General features: G+C 50.6%; 1 protein-coding gene across 1 annotated transcript in view; it reads right to left on the bottom strand.

Annotated features, from left to right (window-relative positions):
- The window catches only part of TECR (trans-2,3-enoyl-CoA reductase), a 28,175-nt gene extending 18,010 nt beyond the window's left edge, over positions 1–10,165 (bottom strand). Inside the window, exon 1 of the mRNA XM_073803211.1 lies at positions 10,009–10,165. Coding sequence (XP_073659312.1) covers positions 10,009–10,023 — 15 coding nt within the window. The 5' untranslated portion in view covers positions 10,024–10,165. The remainder of the gene's footprint in view (positions 1–10,008) is intronic.
- Positions 10,166–16,570: the final 6,405 nt, after the last annotated feature.

Genomic DNA, 16,570 nt, shown 5'->3' with positions numbered 1-16,570 from the left:
TACTCCGCTGCAGCTGTTGAGAGAGGGGTGCAGGAGGCACCTTGGTTGTCCCCACAGGCCAAGGCCCTCCGAGCCTCTCCCAGCCCCACAGGTCTCAGCTCGCTCGGCTCTACTGGCTCTGGCAGAGACAGGGAAGTGAAGTAAGGGGAAATGAGTCCCGGCATCTTCACAAAGACACCCTTCCCCGTGCTTTCTTCACGGGGAAGAAAGGGAAAGCACCCTTCCCCGTGCTTTCTCCTGGTGCAGGTTTCCAGGCCCAGCTGGAGAGACTGGAAATGGTACCATCCAGGGGCCCCAGGTGAGCCAGGATGTGGTGTTCAGAACGTGCACAGTTCCCGGGCCCGCTTCTCAGATGGCGCCTGGATGAGCCTGGCGGGAGATATTACTGGGGCCTGTCGGTCGTGGTCGGCGCTTCCTGCAGGATCCCCATCTCATCCTTACATGAAAACTCAGAGTTCAAGTAACTCTGGGTCAAAAATGGGGGGGAAAAAGTGGCCAAATTCCAAAGTACCGAAAGATGAGCAGAAGCCCACACTAACGCACCAGAACTACACATGCTCACGGCCAAACCCATGGGTTCCAGGGAACGGCCAGGCACCCCAAAAGCGTGCGGCACCCTCCTGGGACCCTCCTGCTCGTTGGGTTGCGGTGCCTTTTGTGCGGGCACCGACGATGTGCCTAACCGACTGCGTGAGCCCGCCCTGCCTGTATGTGTAGGTCTCTTAACAGGCAAACACACAGTCACTAGATCCACGTCAGGGTGACAGAGGAGAACCTCACACAAACAGCTGTCAGAAGGTGCTACGTGCTACGCGGAGAACCGAAACAGGAGGGCTGACAAGTGTGGCCTGGGTGGGTCAGAGGGAGCCCTTCAGAGGAGGCGACATTCGAGCTGAGACCTGAATGACGGGATTCGCTGACAGGACGAGGACAGCCACCTCTCCAGAAACTGCCCCAGCACTGGGATTTCCCCGGCCTCGACCCCAGCCCGTCCTCTGTGGATCCCACCTCCAGCCAGGAGATTCCGTGAGACTTGATTCTCTGCAGTGGAGAGGATTCAACAATACACTGTTTCAGACTCTACATATCTCCCCAAGAATTCTGCTATTACCCTCACGCACAAAGAGACATGCTCCCTCAACCCCACCTCCTGAGAAGCGTCAATTCGGCAACTCCCCCAACCCACCCTTCTCCTTCTGAGTTAGCTTCTTGAGGTGTCCTGGGAGACAGCTTCTCCTCACAAGACTGCAAGCTGCAGCTCTTGGACCCCCTCAAGTTCAGCCTGCTTCCTGCTGCTCTATAAAGCCCCAAACGCTAGGGTTAAACTGCCCTCCCCGCCCACTTGAGAGATCCACTCCCACCCTGAGGACAGGCACCGTTCCCTCAGGCCCAGTTCCCTCACAACCGGCATTGTCCCCAGCCAGTGCTCCCTGGTCCTTTTAAAGAGGGGAAAAAAAAGAATTCAGAAGGCCCCGGGAGATGGCACAAACCCTGCAGTCTCCCGGGCTGCCTGAATGGCCCATGACTTCTGCTTACATAAGAGCCTGGTTCGGGCAGGGACAGGGCTGTGCCAGCCTGCCAATCCCCACGAGCTACTGAGAGGCCCTTTATCCCCCAGATGGCTGGGAGACGCTCGTGGCCCATCTCTAAGTAACCCTGGGACTGGGCGGGGGGGGTGGGGGGGGGTGAGCCCCAAACACCACCCACAGCGCCCTTGTCCGTAATGAGAACTCTCCCTCATGTTTACATAACACACACCATAGTGGGAGGCCCCCCCCCCCAGGACTTAGCAATAAACTGCCCTCTGAAAGTTAAACTTTTAGGTAAAATCAACAGGAAAAAGAAACTTCCATCACCGTTGGGACAAAGTCCACAGGTGTCTGGGTGTCTACAAAGGCTTGCCTGGCCAGCCTCATCTCTAGACGTGGGACAACCACGGAGTCTGGCCTCCAGGCCTCTGCACAAGCTGTTCTCATCCCTTCCCAGAAGACCTCCTCTTTCAGGCCTCAGCTTAGATGAAGACACCCTGAGGGGAGAGGCTGTGGTTCGTTCAGCCCAGTATTCCTGGCGTATGACAGGTATAGAGGGAAAAAAAATATATATATATATATATATATGTTGGAAGGAATGAACTAATAAATAGACGATGGACCGGAAAATAGGTGAGCAGAGTCCACCACGGAGGAGTGTCCAGACCAGCAGAACCTGCCAGCGACCTGTGCAACAATGACGGGCAGGCCCACGTGCAGTCTTGGAGGCTCCCGTCTCAGCATGCCCAGGTTCCAGAAGGAGGGGGACAACAGGGAACAAGACACTTGTGGCCAGGGTGGACCCAGGGCTTACGACCACCCCGTAAAGCCAACTTCCCTAGGTTGGGACCACTAAGGACAGGTCGCACGGGGCCACCTGAGCCCAACACATGCAACACTGGACTCACCCAGGTCCCTGCAGCAGGCCCCCACTCACCCTTCTACTACTCCCTGTGAGCCTGACCGCAGGGAGAAGACGCATTCATCTACCCATTCGGAAGCTGCAGGAACAAGACACCAAGAGCCCCTGCCCTCAGGGAGCTCAGAATCTGTCGGGGTAGAAAGACCATCAAGTTCCCAAATGAAGACACAACCACAGCCCAAGGAGGGCCAGAGGAGAGGAACAGAGTGCAGGGGTCACACTCCAGACAGGATGGTCAGGGAAGGCCTCTCTGAAAGACGCTGAAGCTGGGCTCTCAATAACAAGAAGGGAGCAGGGACGTCCCCTGTGGTCCAGTGGTTGAGAATCCGCCTTCCAATGCAGGGGGCGCGGGTTCGATCCTTGGTCAGGGAACTAAGATCCCGCATGCCACGGGGCAACTAAGCCTGCACGCCACAACTACTGAGCCCGCACACTCTGGAGCCCATGTGCCACAACTAGAGAGAAGCGCACTCACTGCAATGAAGAGCCCGCGCACCGCAATGGAAGATCCCACGTGCCACAAATAAGACCCAGTGCAGCCAACAATAATAAATAAATAAATATATTTTTTTAAAAAGACAAAAAAAACAAGAAGGGAGCAGGCATGGGAAAAAACAGAGGGAAGATCATTTCTGGCTGAGGGAAGAGCCTATGCACAGGGCAGGGATGTGGATGTAGATGTTTGAGACAAAAGCAGGACACCAATGAGTGAGCAGAGCAGGGGGTAGAGGAGGACCAGGAGACTCTGAGGGGAGTGTTTTCAGGCGGGGAGTGCTAAGATCCTCCCCGCTACATGGGAGAGACCCTCTGGCTGCTGCTGGGTGGAGAACACAGCCAGGAGGGGCAAGAACAGAAGTGGTGCACTTGTGAGTACGAAGGCTGTGACAGGCATCAGAAGACCAGGCCCACTGTGAGCACCTGCCTCTTGGAATGGTTCTTTGTCACCAAAGTTAAAAAGTGGGTTCTGGGGAGTTCCCTGGTGGCCTAGTGATTAGGATTCAGCACTCTCACTGCGGAGGCCCGGGTTCAGTCTCTGGTTGAGGAACCATCCCGCACGCTGCGCAGCACAGCCAAAATACAGAAAAGAAAAAGGTGGGTTCTGACTGGGCTCTGACCTCACTGAGGGTCGTCCCATAGAGGAGGACGCAGCAGGTCATCCCAAAATGTGACTTTAGTGTACGTGATGTTATATCAGAAAGGATCTTTGGCATCTGGGCTTCTTCCTCCATCTTCTGGGCATACTGTTTAGCAAGAATCCATCTCCATGGGCCTTGTTCACTGACAAGTCATGATGCGTTCAAAACAGGCCACATGCAGGGCTTCCCTGGTGGCTCAGGGGTTAAGAATCCACCTGCCAATGCACAGGACACGGGTTTGAGCCCTGGTCCAAGAAGATCCCACATGCCGCGGAGCAAATAAGCCCATGCACCACAACTACTGAGCCTATGCTCTAGAGCCCGCGAGCCACAACTACTGAGCCTGTGCTCCACAGCTACCGAAGCCCATGCGCCTAGAGCCCGTGTTCTGCAACAAGAGAAGCCACCACAATGAGAAGCCCACGCACCGCAACAAAGAGTAGCCCCAATTAGAGGAAGCCCGCACGCAGCAATGAAGACCCAACGCAGCCAAAAATAAAATTAATTAATTAATTTAAAAAATTTTAAAAAAAAAGGACACATGCAGAAAGCATTTCAGGTGGCATCACTGACGCAGATCTGTCTTTATCCACCTAACCATTTATCCTTATCCGCCTAATGATTTATCCCTTGACTATGGGCCAGGAAGTGTGCTGGGCACTTCACTCTCCTCAGTGGCCCTCCGAGACAGGTGTCTTTATCCTGGCTTCATGGATAAGAAAACTGAACTGTCCCGAGACAGTTAAGAAACCGTCCCGAGAGCAGACCCAGTGGCTTGCAAAGGCCACGGCCACTCGGCCACACATCATTCCTTCCTCAGGGCATGAATGCCTGGGCCAACCCACAGTGAAGCCCACTTTGAATCTAGTAGAACCCAGGCTCTGCCGCTCACTAGCTGTGTGACCTGGGGTACATCTCTTCGCTCCTCTGGGCCCTGGTTTCCTCATCTGTCAAATAGGGATAAGAGGACTTTCCCTGGTGGTGCAGTGGTTAAGAATCCGCCTGCCAATGCAGGAGACACCGGTTCGATCCCTGGTCTGGGAACATCCCACATGCCAGGGAGCAACTAAGCCCATGCGCCACAACTACTGAAGCCTGCGCTCTAGAGCCTGCGAGCCACGACTACTGAGCCCGCATGCCTAGAGCCTGTGCCCCGCAACAAGAGAAGCCACCGCAATGAGAAGCCTGCGCGCCGAAACGAAGAGCAGTCCCCGCTCGCCGCAACTAGAGAAAGCCCACGTGCAGCAAGAAGACCCAATGCAGCCAAAAATAAATTTAAAAAATAGGGATAAGAATAGTACCAACTTCATACGTTTACTGTGAGGGGTAAATGAGTTAATTGATAAAAAGCACTTAGAGTGAGCACTGTATCAGTAGCGGCTTTCATCATGATGCTCTGGCTGTGCCCAGGTTATTAAAACATCCTCAGCTGCCACTGTCGATATCAGCAAGAGGGTGTTAAGACCTCACCTGAACTTGACCAACCAGCCCAAGGTCTCGGGCTTTTCTCATCCTCATCCAGCCAAGACTGTCAGTGAAAGTACAGGGTTTCCCAAACAAACTCAACTGCGTTAACAAGACAGGTAGTCTTTGGGGAGCACAGTCCCCACCCCTCCACGCAGGGCTGTCAACCCTCCACCTTTTTCACTCCGCAGGAACCAGTTATTCAAGAGGCTCCGTTAGGCTCAGGGTTCCCCGTCCGCACCCCAGTGCCCCACCAGTGGGCTCTAACAGTTGCCCTGCCCTGCACCCGCCCAGCCACACCCAGCACTCAGCTTCTCCCGCCCACGTCCTCTACCCAGGCCCCGCCACTGGAGTCAGGCAAACCGGAGGCCAAGGTCCAGCTCCATTGCTTCCTCGCTCTGAGACCCTGAGCAACTTAACCGACTTCTCTGAGCCTCAGTTTCCTTACCTGTAAAGTAGAAGTTAACACTGGTGCCCACCGGATCAGGTGTTCACAGGACTCAATAAACTCTGGTCGCTGTTATTACCAGCACTGCCAGCATCACCAGCAATGCCACGGCTCTGGCTCTTCTACGGATGAGGAATCAGACAGACCTGGGTCTGGATCCTGTCTCCACTATGCTGTAATCTTGGACAAGTTCCTTCACCATTCTGAGCCTCTGGTTCTTTATCCACAAAACGAAGAGACAAGGCGTACCCACCTCTCAGGGTTTTTGGAAGGACATGAGAAGTGTGCCCTGTCGCTGAAATTATCATCCAGCAACAAAAAGTAACCCAGAAAGAGGGGGATCATAACTGGGCTCCTATCTTGCCTGCAAACGCAAAATCAATCCCAAAAGCGTTTTCTGAAGGCCTGTTGGATGCAGCCTGCAGAAAGGTGTGAGTGAGAGATCAAGCAAGTCCCATCTCAGAGCACAACACTTTCCTGCAAACAGGCACCAAATTTAAGTGCAAAAGTCAGAGACCAGCATATTAAAACAGCGCTTGATGGCCAAAAGAACCCAAATTATCCCTCACCTTCTACTTCAGACGGACACAAGAATTCAGAAGAAAAAAGTATAGGAAACAACAGACACTTAGGATGCCACTTCCCAGGTTAAACAGATATTTATATTTTACTCTATTTACATCAGATTCCCTTAAAAAAAAAGAAAAATAGCTGAAACCTTCCCTATGCCTTTTCCTCCCCCTCCATCTCTACCCAAGCAACAGTTCCTCTAACTACTGTGTAATTCCCATACATTTCTCATCTCATATTACAATTTATCCTTTAATTAGGTATATGTCCATAAACAACACACATTAAGTCTCATTTGGCATGTTTTTTAAATTTATAAAATCTTTTGCTATTTGCTTTTCTTCCACTCTACAGGATGTTCGGAGATTTATTAAAGGACCAGGAAATCAAACTAGATTGTTTTTCATATAATGGAATCGTGCACAAGTAGAGCTACATGTAGCACCTCTCCTTTTATGCATACCCCTTGAGGATATATTTCCAGCAATTTCATAATGTTCTTTATTGCTGGCCTTTGCTGTCACAATTAAACAGATTTTGCTCCAAGGAGCTCAGAGAGAGTAAGTAACCTGCGCTGGGTCACAATTATTTAGTGAGTGGCAGCGCCAGGCCTGTCCAAGGCCCATGCACCTACGGCACCATTACACATGAGTCTACGTTCTCCTTAATCTTCACCTTCCACCCAGTTTTCCGGCTCTAAACAACTGCCTCTTGACCAGAACTCTTGCTTCCAGAACTTTCGCGTACTTACTCCTGTGGAGAAAACTGAAGCAAGAACCGTATTGGTCGAGGATTATTCACAAGATGAGAACCAATAGAGCTACCCTTTTTTTGGGGGGGAGGGGGTGGAAGATCCTAAATGGGGCAGTGGGGACCCCGCGAGGATGAGGCTGCCTTGCCTCCGGGAACCCAGCTGTGGGAAATGGGCAGTGACCTGGGCCCAAGAAGGCTGAGAGGGACTGATCATTCCAGGAATTAACAGACTCACAAGATATAGCAACTATTTTTGAGCTGCCACTGGGATCATCACTTTGACCTCTCATCTGCAATGGCAAAACAAAATTTAAAAAAAAAAAAAATCCTATAGCCTCGGATAAGCAGTTCCCTTATCGACGTTGCTCTGATCCCAAGACAATCCCAAGGCCTGCTCTGCCTTCCGAGGAACTGCTTCAGCCAAAGCCCGAGAGTCACCTGTTCTACCGGCTTTGTCTCAGTTAGGCCACTGAAGGGACACATCATCCTCTCAAGACCATAGAAGGGAGAATGGCAGTGTCAGCAAACTCATCACAGCAGCAGCAAATCTCCCCGCCAGCTGGAACCCTACCTGCCAAAAACATCAGATACCAACCCTCACTAACTCACTGTGTCACTGAGCAAGTCCTGCACCTTTCTGAGCAGCATCTCTATCGCTTGTAAATTACACGTCATAATCTCCAAGGTCTCTCTCAGAGTCAAAAAGGTCTTTCTGGTGGGTGTTAATCACTCAGGGGATAGGGGGTCGCTTGGGGGTGGAAGGATGGACTTAGTCCCCAACAGAAATACATTCTTTGCTATGGATAATTGACACCTTTTTCTCAAACTGTTAAATGTGAGGGAAAGAATCTCTATTTTTATTAGTCTGCAACAAACATCCAGCGCTGATCGGCCTTAACACAACATTGTAAAACAACTATACCCCAATAATAATTTTTAAAAGAAAAAGCTGATCGGCATGCCGTGCAAACTGGGCTGGGAGACCACTGCTCCTCCTGTACGGAAACTCTGTAGCTATGACCTCAGTGCTTACTGGGCAAATGTTAGCAGAGAATGATAACAGAGAACACAGCAAATTAACAATTTTATTTTCTTTCTCCAAGGTCACTTTGAACAGTGGGTTTGAAGCCCCTCCCTCCTTCTGGGAGGGAAAGGGTTTGAGTAAATTAGAGCATGTCCTCCAGTCCAAGCCATGGGCGTCAGGCTGTGCCCAGCTTCCCGGAACAAAAGTGCCCACCCCAAGGGTCCTCTGGGGCCTACTTTATCTGCCTGCCAACTAGCAAAACTGACTCCATTTTGTAAAAGACCACACGTATCTTCCATCGTGCATCTTTCAAAGTGAATGTGGCTTTTTCTCCAGGGTTGCACAGAGGTTTTGAGAGGGAAAACTGTATTAGGAGAACTTTATTAGAAGAACTTCAATCTATAATCATAAAGTTGAATGAAGCATGAGATTATTGAATCCTACCTCCTCATTTCTGAGCCATGTCAAAAATGACTAAGGACTTCTGGGTTAAAGGTTTCAAAATATTCTGGGTAAATTACCGCCAAAAGTAATAATAGTAGTAGTCGTAGTAGTAGTAAAGGGGGTGGGCAGAAACGGTGGTATTCCACTGGTGAATAAAAACAAGAAATCTCTCCTTGTACTTACATGAGCCACCTAACATGATCAAATTCACAGAGGCAGAAAGTAGAATGACAGTTGCCAGAGGCTGGGCAGAGAAGAGAAAGGGGGTTAGTGTTTAACGAGTACAGAGTTTCAGTTATGCAAGATGAAAAGAACAGAGTTCTGGAGATGGATGGTGGTGATGGCTGCACAACAATGTGAATGTACTTAATGCCACTGAACTGTACTTTTAAAAATGGTTAAGGTAGGGCTTCCCTGGTGGCGCAGTGGTTGAGAGTCCGCCTGCTGATGCAGGGGACACGAGTTCGTGCCCTGGTCCGGGAAGATCCCACATGCCGCGGAGCGGCTGGGCCCGTGAGCCATGGCCGCTGAGCCTGCGCGTCTGGAGCCTGTGCTCCGCAACGGGAGAGGCCACAACAGTGAGAGGCCCGCGTACCGCAAAAAAAAAAAAAAAAAAAATGGTTAAGGTAAATTTTATGTGTATTTTACCACAATTTCTTTAATTGGGGAAGGGAAAAAAAACAACCAAGAAACCTCTCAACCTGCTCATTTTCATTTGGGGACCAGCATGGCATAGTGGTTAGCAACTGAGACTCTGGAGTCCTGAGTTTCTCTCTCTGTTCTGCATTTACTAGCTCAGGACCTTTGAGCAAGTCATCTGACATCTCTGAGACTGTTTCTCCATCTACAAAAACAAGAATAATTAATAGTCTCCTACCTCACAGGGGTGTGAAGATAAGAAAACAACGTAACAGAATCTCACGAGCACAAAAGTAAGCACTCTTCAAATTATCCTTATTAATTTAATAATAAATTAGTTTATTATTTAATGTTACTTATAAGGCAGCAATAATTAATTAAATTATTAACATTATATTATCAGCTAGGTTGGTAAGTGCATCAGAACACTTCGTTTTAAGGGAAAGAGGCCCGAGTTAGGAGTCAGAAGACCTAGACTTCAAGACTGGTTATGGGTGTGAGATTTCTCCTCGGTGACACGCAGGGGTTGACTGAGATGATCTCTTATATTAACAGAAAACAAAGATCAGCTTTGCTGGTCGGCGGGAGCCAGCACTGGAGCTACACCTTCACCGCCTAAGCCGCTCAGGGAGACGTCCCGGGCGAGGAAGGGATCCAAAGATCAAGCCTCTCTGGGCTGATTGCAAAGCCCCTTCCAAAGCCCGAAGCAGAGGCAGGGTGCAAGGTTTGTGCAAGACACCCTCAGACTGGAAGCAAGGGTTTCACACCCTCGCTCCTCCCCTGCCAAAGTCTGCAACTCATCCCGCGGGGGGAGCTACAAGGAACCTGTAAGCTTCCCAGGTCCTGCAGAGACCCCAAGAAAAGGCAACCCCAAAACAGCCTGGGTTGCAGAATTAGAAGTACCTCCCCCGCATATGCGCACTGCGATTTACGAGTGGCCCCGGGGCACAACGCGCGCCTACTGCGCCTGCGCCTTCCGGCTCGGCACAGGGCGAGAAAGGGGGGGGTGTTCCCGTTGTCTCACGAAGAAAAAAATGGGTCTGCGGCGGTCGCCCGGCCCCCGTTTCTTCGCTTCTTACCTCAGAGTGCTTCATGGCTCCCTCACACGGCGGCTACTGCTCCTGCTGCTGCAGCTACCTGCGCGCAACACTGCAAGGGATACCTCACACGCTCACGACCTCCCCGCGAGACTAACCGCGGCTCCGCGTCCGCCCCGCTCCTCCCTGCCGCGCGCGCCCCTCCAGCCAATCAGCGCACGGGGCGCCCACTTCGCCCTCGCCCAGCAGGGCAGGGCCGAACGAGAAATAGCCGCTCTCGCCACGGGGCTAGCCAATCAGCTTGCAAGACCCACCGAGGGGGCGGAGCGCGGGCAAGAGGGAGGGGAGTCGGTAGAAAGAAGGGGCTTGGCTACCCACCAATCAAAGGGGGCCTCGGCGCCGCGAGCCCCCCTGCCCCGCCCCTTGGTGGCGTTGCTGTGGAAACCAAGGGAAGCGAAGGTTACTGCAAGGCGTGGGGGAGGGAGCTAGCAGTTGAGTGACGTAGAAGGCAGCCTTCGCGTGGTGGGCAGCTCGACTGGATGAATTCCGAGGTGGGCGGCCCCCGGGGGATACCGGGGAGCAACGGGAGAGGGATGGGGGTTGGAGGCATGGGCTGGGGCACCTGGATGGAGAGGCCTTTCTGTCTAGGGGACCCGTATCTGTCATGAATGGGAGGAAAGGAAAGGGGAAATGGGTGGTGAAAAGCCTTCTGGAACCGCCCCCAACCTGTAACCATTCTGGGGCTGTCTTCACTCCCTTTTCAATGCAAGCCCCCGCCCCACCTTGCTCGACTCGAAGGGCACGGAGGCCACATTTGTCTCTACCTGCACGGGCCAGTATGGTCACCGCTGGCCACATGTGTCTAGTGAGCCCTTGAAATGTGGCTAGTCAAAACTGAGATGTGCTGTAAACATAAAACACAAACCGATTTCAAAGACTTAGTACGAAAAGGAAAATGTAAAAAAAAAAAACAAAAAACCTCATTAATCACCTTTTAGGTTGATTACACGTTGAAATGATGTTATTTTGGATATATTGGATTAAAATACATTATTAAAATTAAACTCCCCTGTTTCTTTTTACTTCTTTAATGTGCCTGTTGGAACATTTAAAATCAAACACAGCTTGCATGTGGCTGGCGGTTGTGCCTCTCACACTAGCTCTACTGGACAGTGCTGGTTTGGGGTCATGCCATGCTTTTGCTCCATTGATTGTCATGAGCAGGCTGGGAGGCTGGTTTCCACCACACACACACACACACACTCATGCACACTTAAGACAGGACCTGGCACACTCCCTCACCTTATCTACTTTCTCCTGATTCCAGACCCTGCCCCTGAGCCTTCATCAACTGTTGAACCCTTCAGAATTCAGAGGCCTGGCATCAGGGACATGGTGAGAAGTCCTCAAAGATAGATCTCTGATTCACAGGAGAGCAGGGCAGGGAGAAGGTGAGTCAATGCTCGCACTTAGTCATCCAGGTTAGGCTCTAGAGACTTCTGAAGCTACAGCTTATGGGGACCCCTGTCTCCAAGTAAAGGAAGCTAAGGCTGTGGTCTTCAGAAATTCATTACCTTTTTCATCGGGCCTATCTGGGCAAAACAGATGAAAACATAGTGTTTTATACTTGTACTTTCTCTTGTACAGATCTCTTCCTGTTAGCAGTTGTGGGGCTCACAGTATCTTGAGATCCTTTATGTACCAACAGGCCTCATTCCCTGGCCTCATGGAGGGGGATGGGGGACTACTCGCTCAGAGGCCACAAGTTTAAATCGTACGAAGTTGAGTTACTTGAGGTGTCTACTTCTGAGATGCTGAGGGGGCAGGGTTGAACCCCTAAAACCCAGCCATGTTTTGCTACTTTGCCAGTTCTGCCAATTTCCAGCTTCTCCAATGTGGTCTGAGTAAGCATGTCTTCCCTATCACTGGGTTCCAGCTAGGCAAGGCGTCTGGTGTCCAAATAGATGTCATTTTTGGAGATTCCACACACATTCCTACAGACTCAGAACATTCTGGAATTTCCCTTTCGAGACTGCTTCCCTGAGCCCTGAACTCACTCAACAGGCACCAAATAATTTTGTGAACCTACTATGCTGTGTGCCAGCCGAGGCATAAAAATAATTTCCGTCCCTCTCCTCACCTACAAGAAATGCATAGAAAGGCATGATCCAGCCTGCAAAGAAGTCCTTTGTTTTTGATGGGTATTACACGTGTGAGGACCCCTTGTTGGCCTCACCTGGCTTCCAGTAATCAGTCTGCCAGCAGAAACCAAATCCACCCTCAGAATGAAGACTGGCCACTTTGTTCAAGCCATTCATGACACTGTACCACGGCTCTGACTATACCTGTTGGTAGGGACAGCTAGAATGTCCAGCACAGTGGCTGATTCATAATGGTGACAAGTAAATACATTTGGTATTTGCTGAGCCAAATGTGATAAGTCCCTTAGAGCAGTTTCCAAAGGGGAAATTCTATTTCCCACATGCAAGTAAGATAAGATCTTGACTCTTCCAGGAACCTGGCTTGGCTTGTTTTTGGGTGTGTGATCAAGCTGATTCAGAGCTGTGTGAGGGAAGGTAAAGCCTATAGCAGACAAGCCAGGGCTGGTTAGCAACTTTCCACTGTGTCAGGAGCCCCAGAGAGAGGTTTCCCAAGTTCTATCTTGTCTGCCTTTTTAATTTTTATTTTTAAGTCCATGGGATTTATTTTCTTTCTTCTTATTGACGTATAATTTACATACAGTAAAATTCACCTTTTTTAGTGTACAGTTCTGAATAAATACAGACATGTAACCACCACCACAGTCAAGATACAGAACATTTCCATCATCCCCCCAAATTCCCCTGTATCCCTTTGCAGCAGATCCCAGCCCCTGGCAACCACTGATCCAATTTCTGCATCAATACTCTTGCCTTTTCCAGAGGTCCTTTAAAATGGAATCACACAGTAAATAGACTTTTGAATCTGGCTTCTTTCATTAACATAATGCACTTGAGGTTCCTCTGCATTGTTTCCTGTGTCAGTAGCTCAGTCTTTTTTTATGGCCGAATAGTATTCCATCATGTTGCCAGATCACAGTTTATTCATTCACCCACTGAAGGATATTTAGGTTTTAATGGCTGTTGGTAATGAAAAATAAAGCCTTGATAACCATTTGCTCATGGGTTTTTATGTGAACACAGGTTTTTATTTCACATGGGTATTCCACCAGGGGAAGATTGTTAGCTTGTATGGCTGTAATGCTTTTGAAGTTCTTTTTCATGAAGAGAAGAGTTGAAAAAAATGGCGATGCTTTTTTAAAAAAAATTAAGTCTTTATCATCATCTGAATCACATCTTAACGTAAGCTGATGTTTACGTTAATGTTAATGTCATGTTAATACTCATAAATACTCAGTATGCCACACACTTTACACCTCAGCATTTTATTCACTGGGTGACCTCAGGCAAGTCACATGACCTCTCAGAGCCTCAGTTTCCCTACCGGTAAAACAGAGGTAATGATAGTCCAAGCTCATAGGATTATTGTCAGGATTAAATGAGTTAATACAGACCAAGTGCTTGGAACCGGCTTGACACAGAGTAGGACCATGTCAGTGTTAGCTATTATTATGATGTTCATTTCCTGGCCCCTCTCAAATTCATCCACATAGCAACCCTGGGAGGTAAGATCTACCCTTATCCCATTTTATGGAGGACATGCCTAGCAATTCGAGAGGTAGAGCAAGTTGTGCAAGATCACACAGGCAGTAAATAAGTAAATAGTGGGTCCAGGATTTCAACGGAGGCTGACCGACTCCAGACTCACCTGCTTAGTTCTTTTTATTTTTTAATTTATTTTTGGCTGTGTTGGGTCTTCGTTGCTGCGCGCGGGCATTCTCTGGTTGCAGTGAGCGGGGGCTGCTTTTTGTTGCGGTGCGCGGGCTTCTCATTGCGGTGGCTTCTCTTGTTGCGGCGCGCAGGCTCTAGGGCATGCAGGCTTCAGTACTTGTGGCTCGTGGGCTCTAAGAGCGCAGGCTCAGTAGTAGTAGTTGCTCCACAGCATGTGGGAGCTTCCTGGACCAGGGATCGAACCTGTGTCCCCTGCATTGGCAGGTGGATTCTCAACCATCGCGCCACCAGGGAAGTCCTGCTTAGTTCTTACATTAGGGTTCTATTGGATACCAAAGAAACAGAACCAGTAGGATATATGTGTTTGTGAGTGTGTCTGTGTATTAAGAGATTTATTTCAGGCATTGGCTCACACGATTGTGGGGGCTGGCAAGGCAAGTCTGAAATCTGTAGGGCAGACCAGCAGGCTGGAAACTCTTGGCCAGGAATTGATGCTTCATTCTCAGGGAAACCTCAGTATTTGCTTTTAAGGCCTTCGGCAGTGAGAGCGCAGAACCCTAACCACTGCACCGCCAGGGAATTCCCTCAGTTTGCTTTTGAAGCCTTTCAACTGATTGGATGAGGTCCACCCACAATACCAATGGTCATCTCCTGTACTTAGAGTCAACTGATTATAGATGTTAAGCTAACCACATCTACAAAACACCTTCACAGCAGCACTTAGTGTTTAATTGAATAACTGGGTACAAGTGCCTGGCCAAGTCGATGCATACAACTACCCATCACATCTTCTCTTCTTCTCTGAGTTGAGAGCTCAAACCTGTGCTGAGATTTCTGCAGAGGCCACTTTTCCAATAACATTCCAAAGTGCCCAGTGAGTGTCCAGGTCAAAGAATCATAGCCATAAGAAGAGATGTTGAGTTTTTGTTTTTTTCTTTTGGGGGGGGGGTTGAACAATTAAAACTTCCTGAACATGACCCAGGCTCGCTCAAGGAAGGGAGAGTTCCCAGCTCTCAGGTTGCCCCTAAACACAAGGACACCCTTCACATGATGTTTTTGGCCCACTCAGGGCTATGTGAAGACCCTTGGAGGCTGCCACATCTGTTAACTCTTAAATTTATAAGTGTGAGGAAATCCACAAGCTCTGAGTTTTTCCCCATGGTGACTCTCCCGCTATCTGTTTATGTAGCTTTTAAAAAAATCAAACTCTCTCCCCTCCACGATTGGTTCAGGAACCCTGCAGTGCTGTGCCCCTGGGCACCCAGCCCAGACTCATCCTCCCAGGTCAGCTGGTGTGTGTCCTAGTCCAGAGTCCTTACTGACACGGTTACCCTGGGGTCGGGGTGGCCAGGGATGGCCGGAATCCCCCTGCTAGACAGCAGGGGAAGGCCATGGCATCTTTCTCAGGAGTTCCAGCCTGCACAAGGGCAGTAGCTACCAGAAGCTTTTTGCCAGGAAACGGGTGGCTCAGCAGCCCACCATTCAACCAGATGGCTAGTCACCCCTTTGACAGCACTTCCTCTAGGCCAGGCCTGTCCTGGGCACTTCACAAATGTTGAATCAACGTCAACTTCAAAGCCCTATGAGGCAGGTACAACTACTACCCCCATTGTACAGATGAGGAAGCTAAAGGCCCTGGAAGGCTCAGTAACCAGCCCAAGATCACACAGCCAGGAAGAGCTGGAACCAAGAATGAAACCGGGCTGTCTGGCTCCAGAGCCAGTGTCACACCGCCCAGACCTCCCAAGCAGTTCTTCCAGGAAACTCTCCCCTTCACAGGGCACCACCACCTACCCACCCCTCTTCCCTTCTCAGGTGGTACCCCTTTCTGAGCCTTCTTACCCCGTCAGCCCTGCCCTTGACCACAGACACCCCAGACTCTCAGAGCTGAAAGGGATCATGTTGCCCACAGATGAGGAAACAGAGGTCTTGAGAGGTGTATGACACGCCCATGTCTCCCCCAAATCATAAAGGTAGTGGGGAGGGGAAAAAGAAGGTGTATTAAAAACAGCCAGGAATATTTACGAAGCGTCGGTTCCAGACACGTTTCTGCCACTAGAGACCCAGCACTGACAAGACCCAGTCCCTGCCCTCGTGGCGGTCGCAGGCTGGGAGAAGGGTGACATTTAGCATGAAAACCAAGGAACAGGGTAATTTCAAATTTCAGTGGCAGGGGTTCTTGAGAATACGGTAAACTGAAAGACTTAAGGAGCTGGACTGAGAAGACCTCTCCAGGGAGATGAACTTTGGTCCCGGGTGCTCACCTCGCTTTACAGGGTACTGTATAGGTGAGGACAGGGACAGTACCGGGGCTCCCAAGTGCATTCTACCCACAGCCGGTAGAAGAGGGCGGGTGGATAATTTTAGTCCCAGAAGCAGGGTGGGTGTCTGGGGCAATGAAAGATTAGGTAACTCCCCCGCCCCGAGACTCCTGGCAGGAACTGATTCCCACGCCCCGTGAGATAAGAGCGGGCACGTTTGCTTCTGCTACGGAAGGGGCGGGGCCTTCTCCGACCCCGCCCCTTCCCGGAGCAGCGCATCGTAACCTATTGACCCAGGCAGGGGGCGGGCTGCGCGGCCGGCCGGGTCGTCAGGAGCAGTAAAGCAAAATCTCTATTGGTTCCCGCGGGGGGTGGGCGGGGCCTCCGCCTCCCGGGGGCGTGCGCCACGGGGAGGCGTTGCCGAGGGCGGAGCGGGAAGGGGCGTGGCCGCGCGCAGGGGGCTGTTGGCGGCGCGGCCCCGTCCCGGATGTTGCGCGTCGCAGCCTGGGCGGC

The sequence above is a fragment of the Tursiops truncatus genome, chromosome 3, assembly GCF_011762595.2.
Source record: "Tursiops truncatus isolate mTurTru1 chromosome 3, mTurTru1.mat.Y, whole genome shotgun sequence".
Lineage (NCBI taxonomy): Eukaryota > Metazoa > Chordata > Mammalia > Artiodactyla > Delphinidae > Tursiops > Tursiops truncatus.
This window is presented reverse-complemented; position numbering and strand designations above follow the sequence as displayed.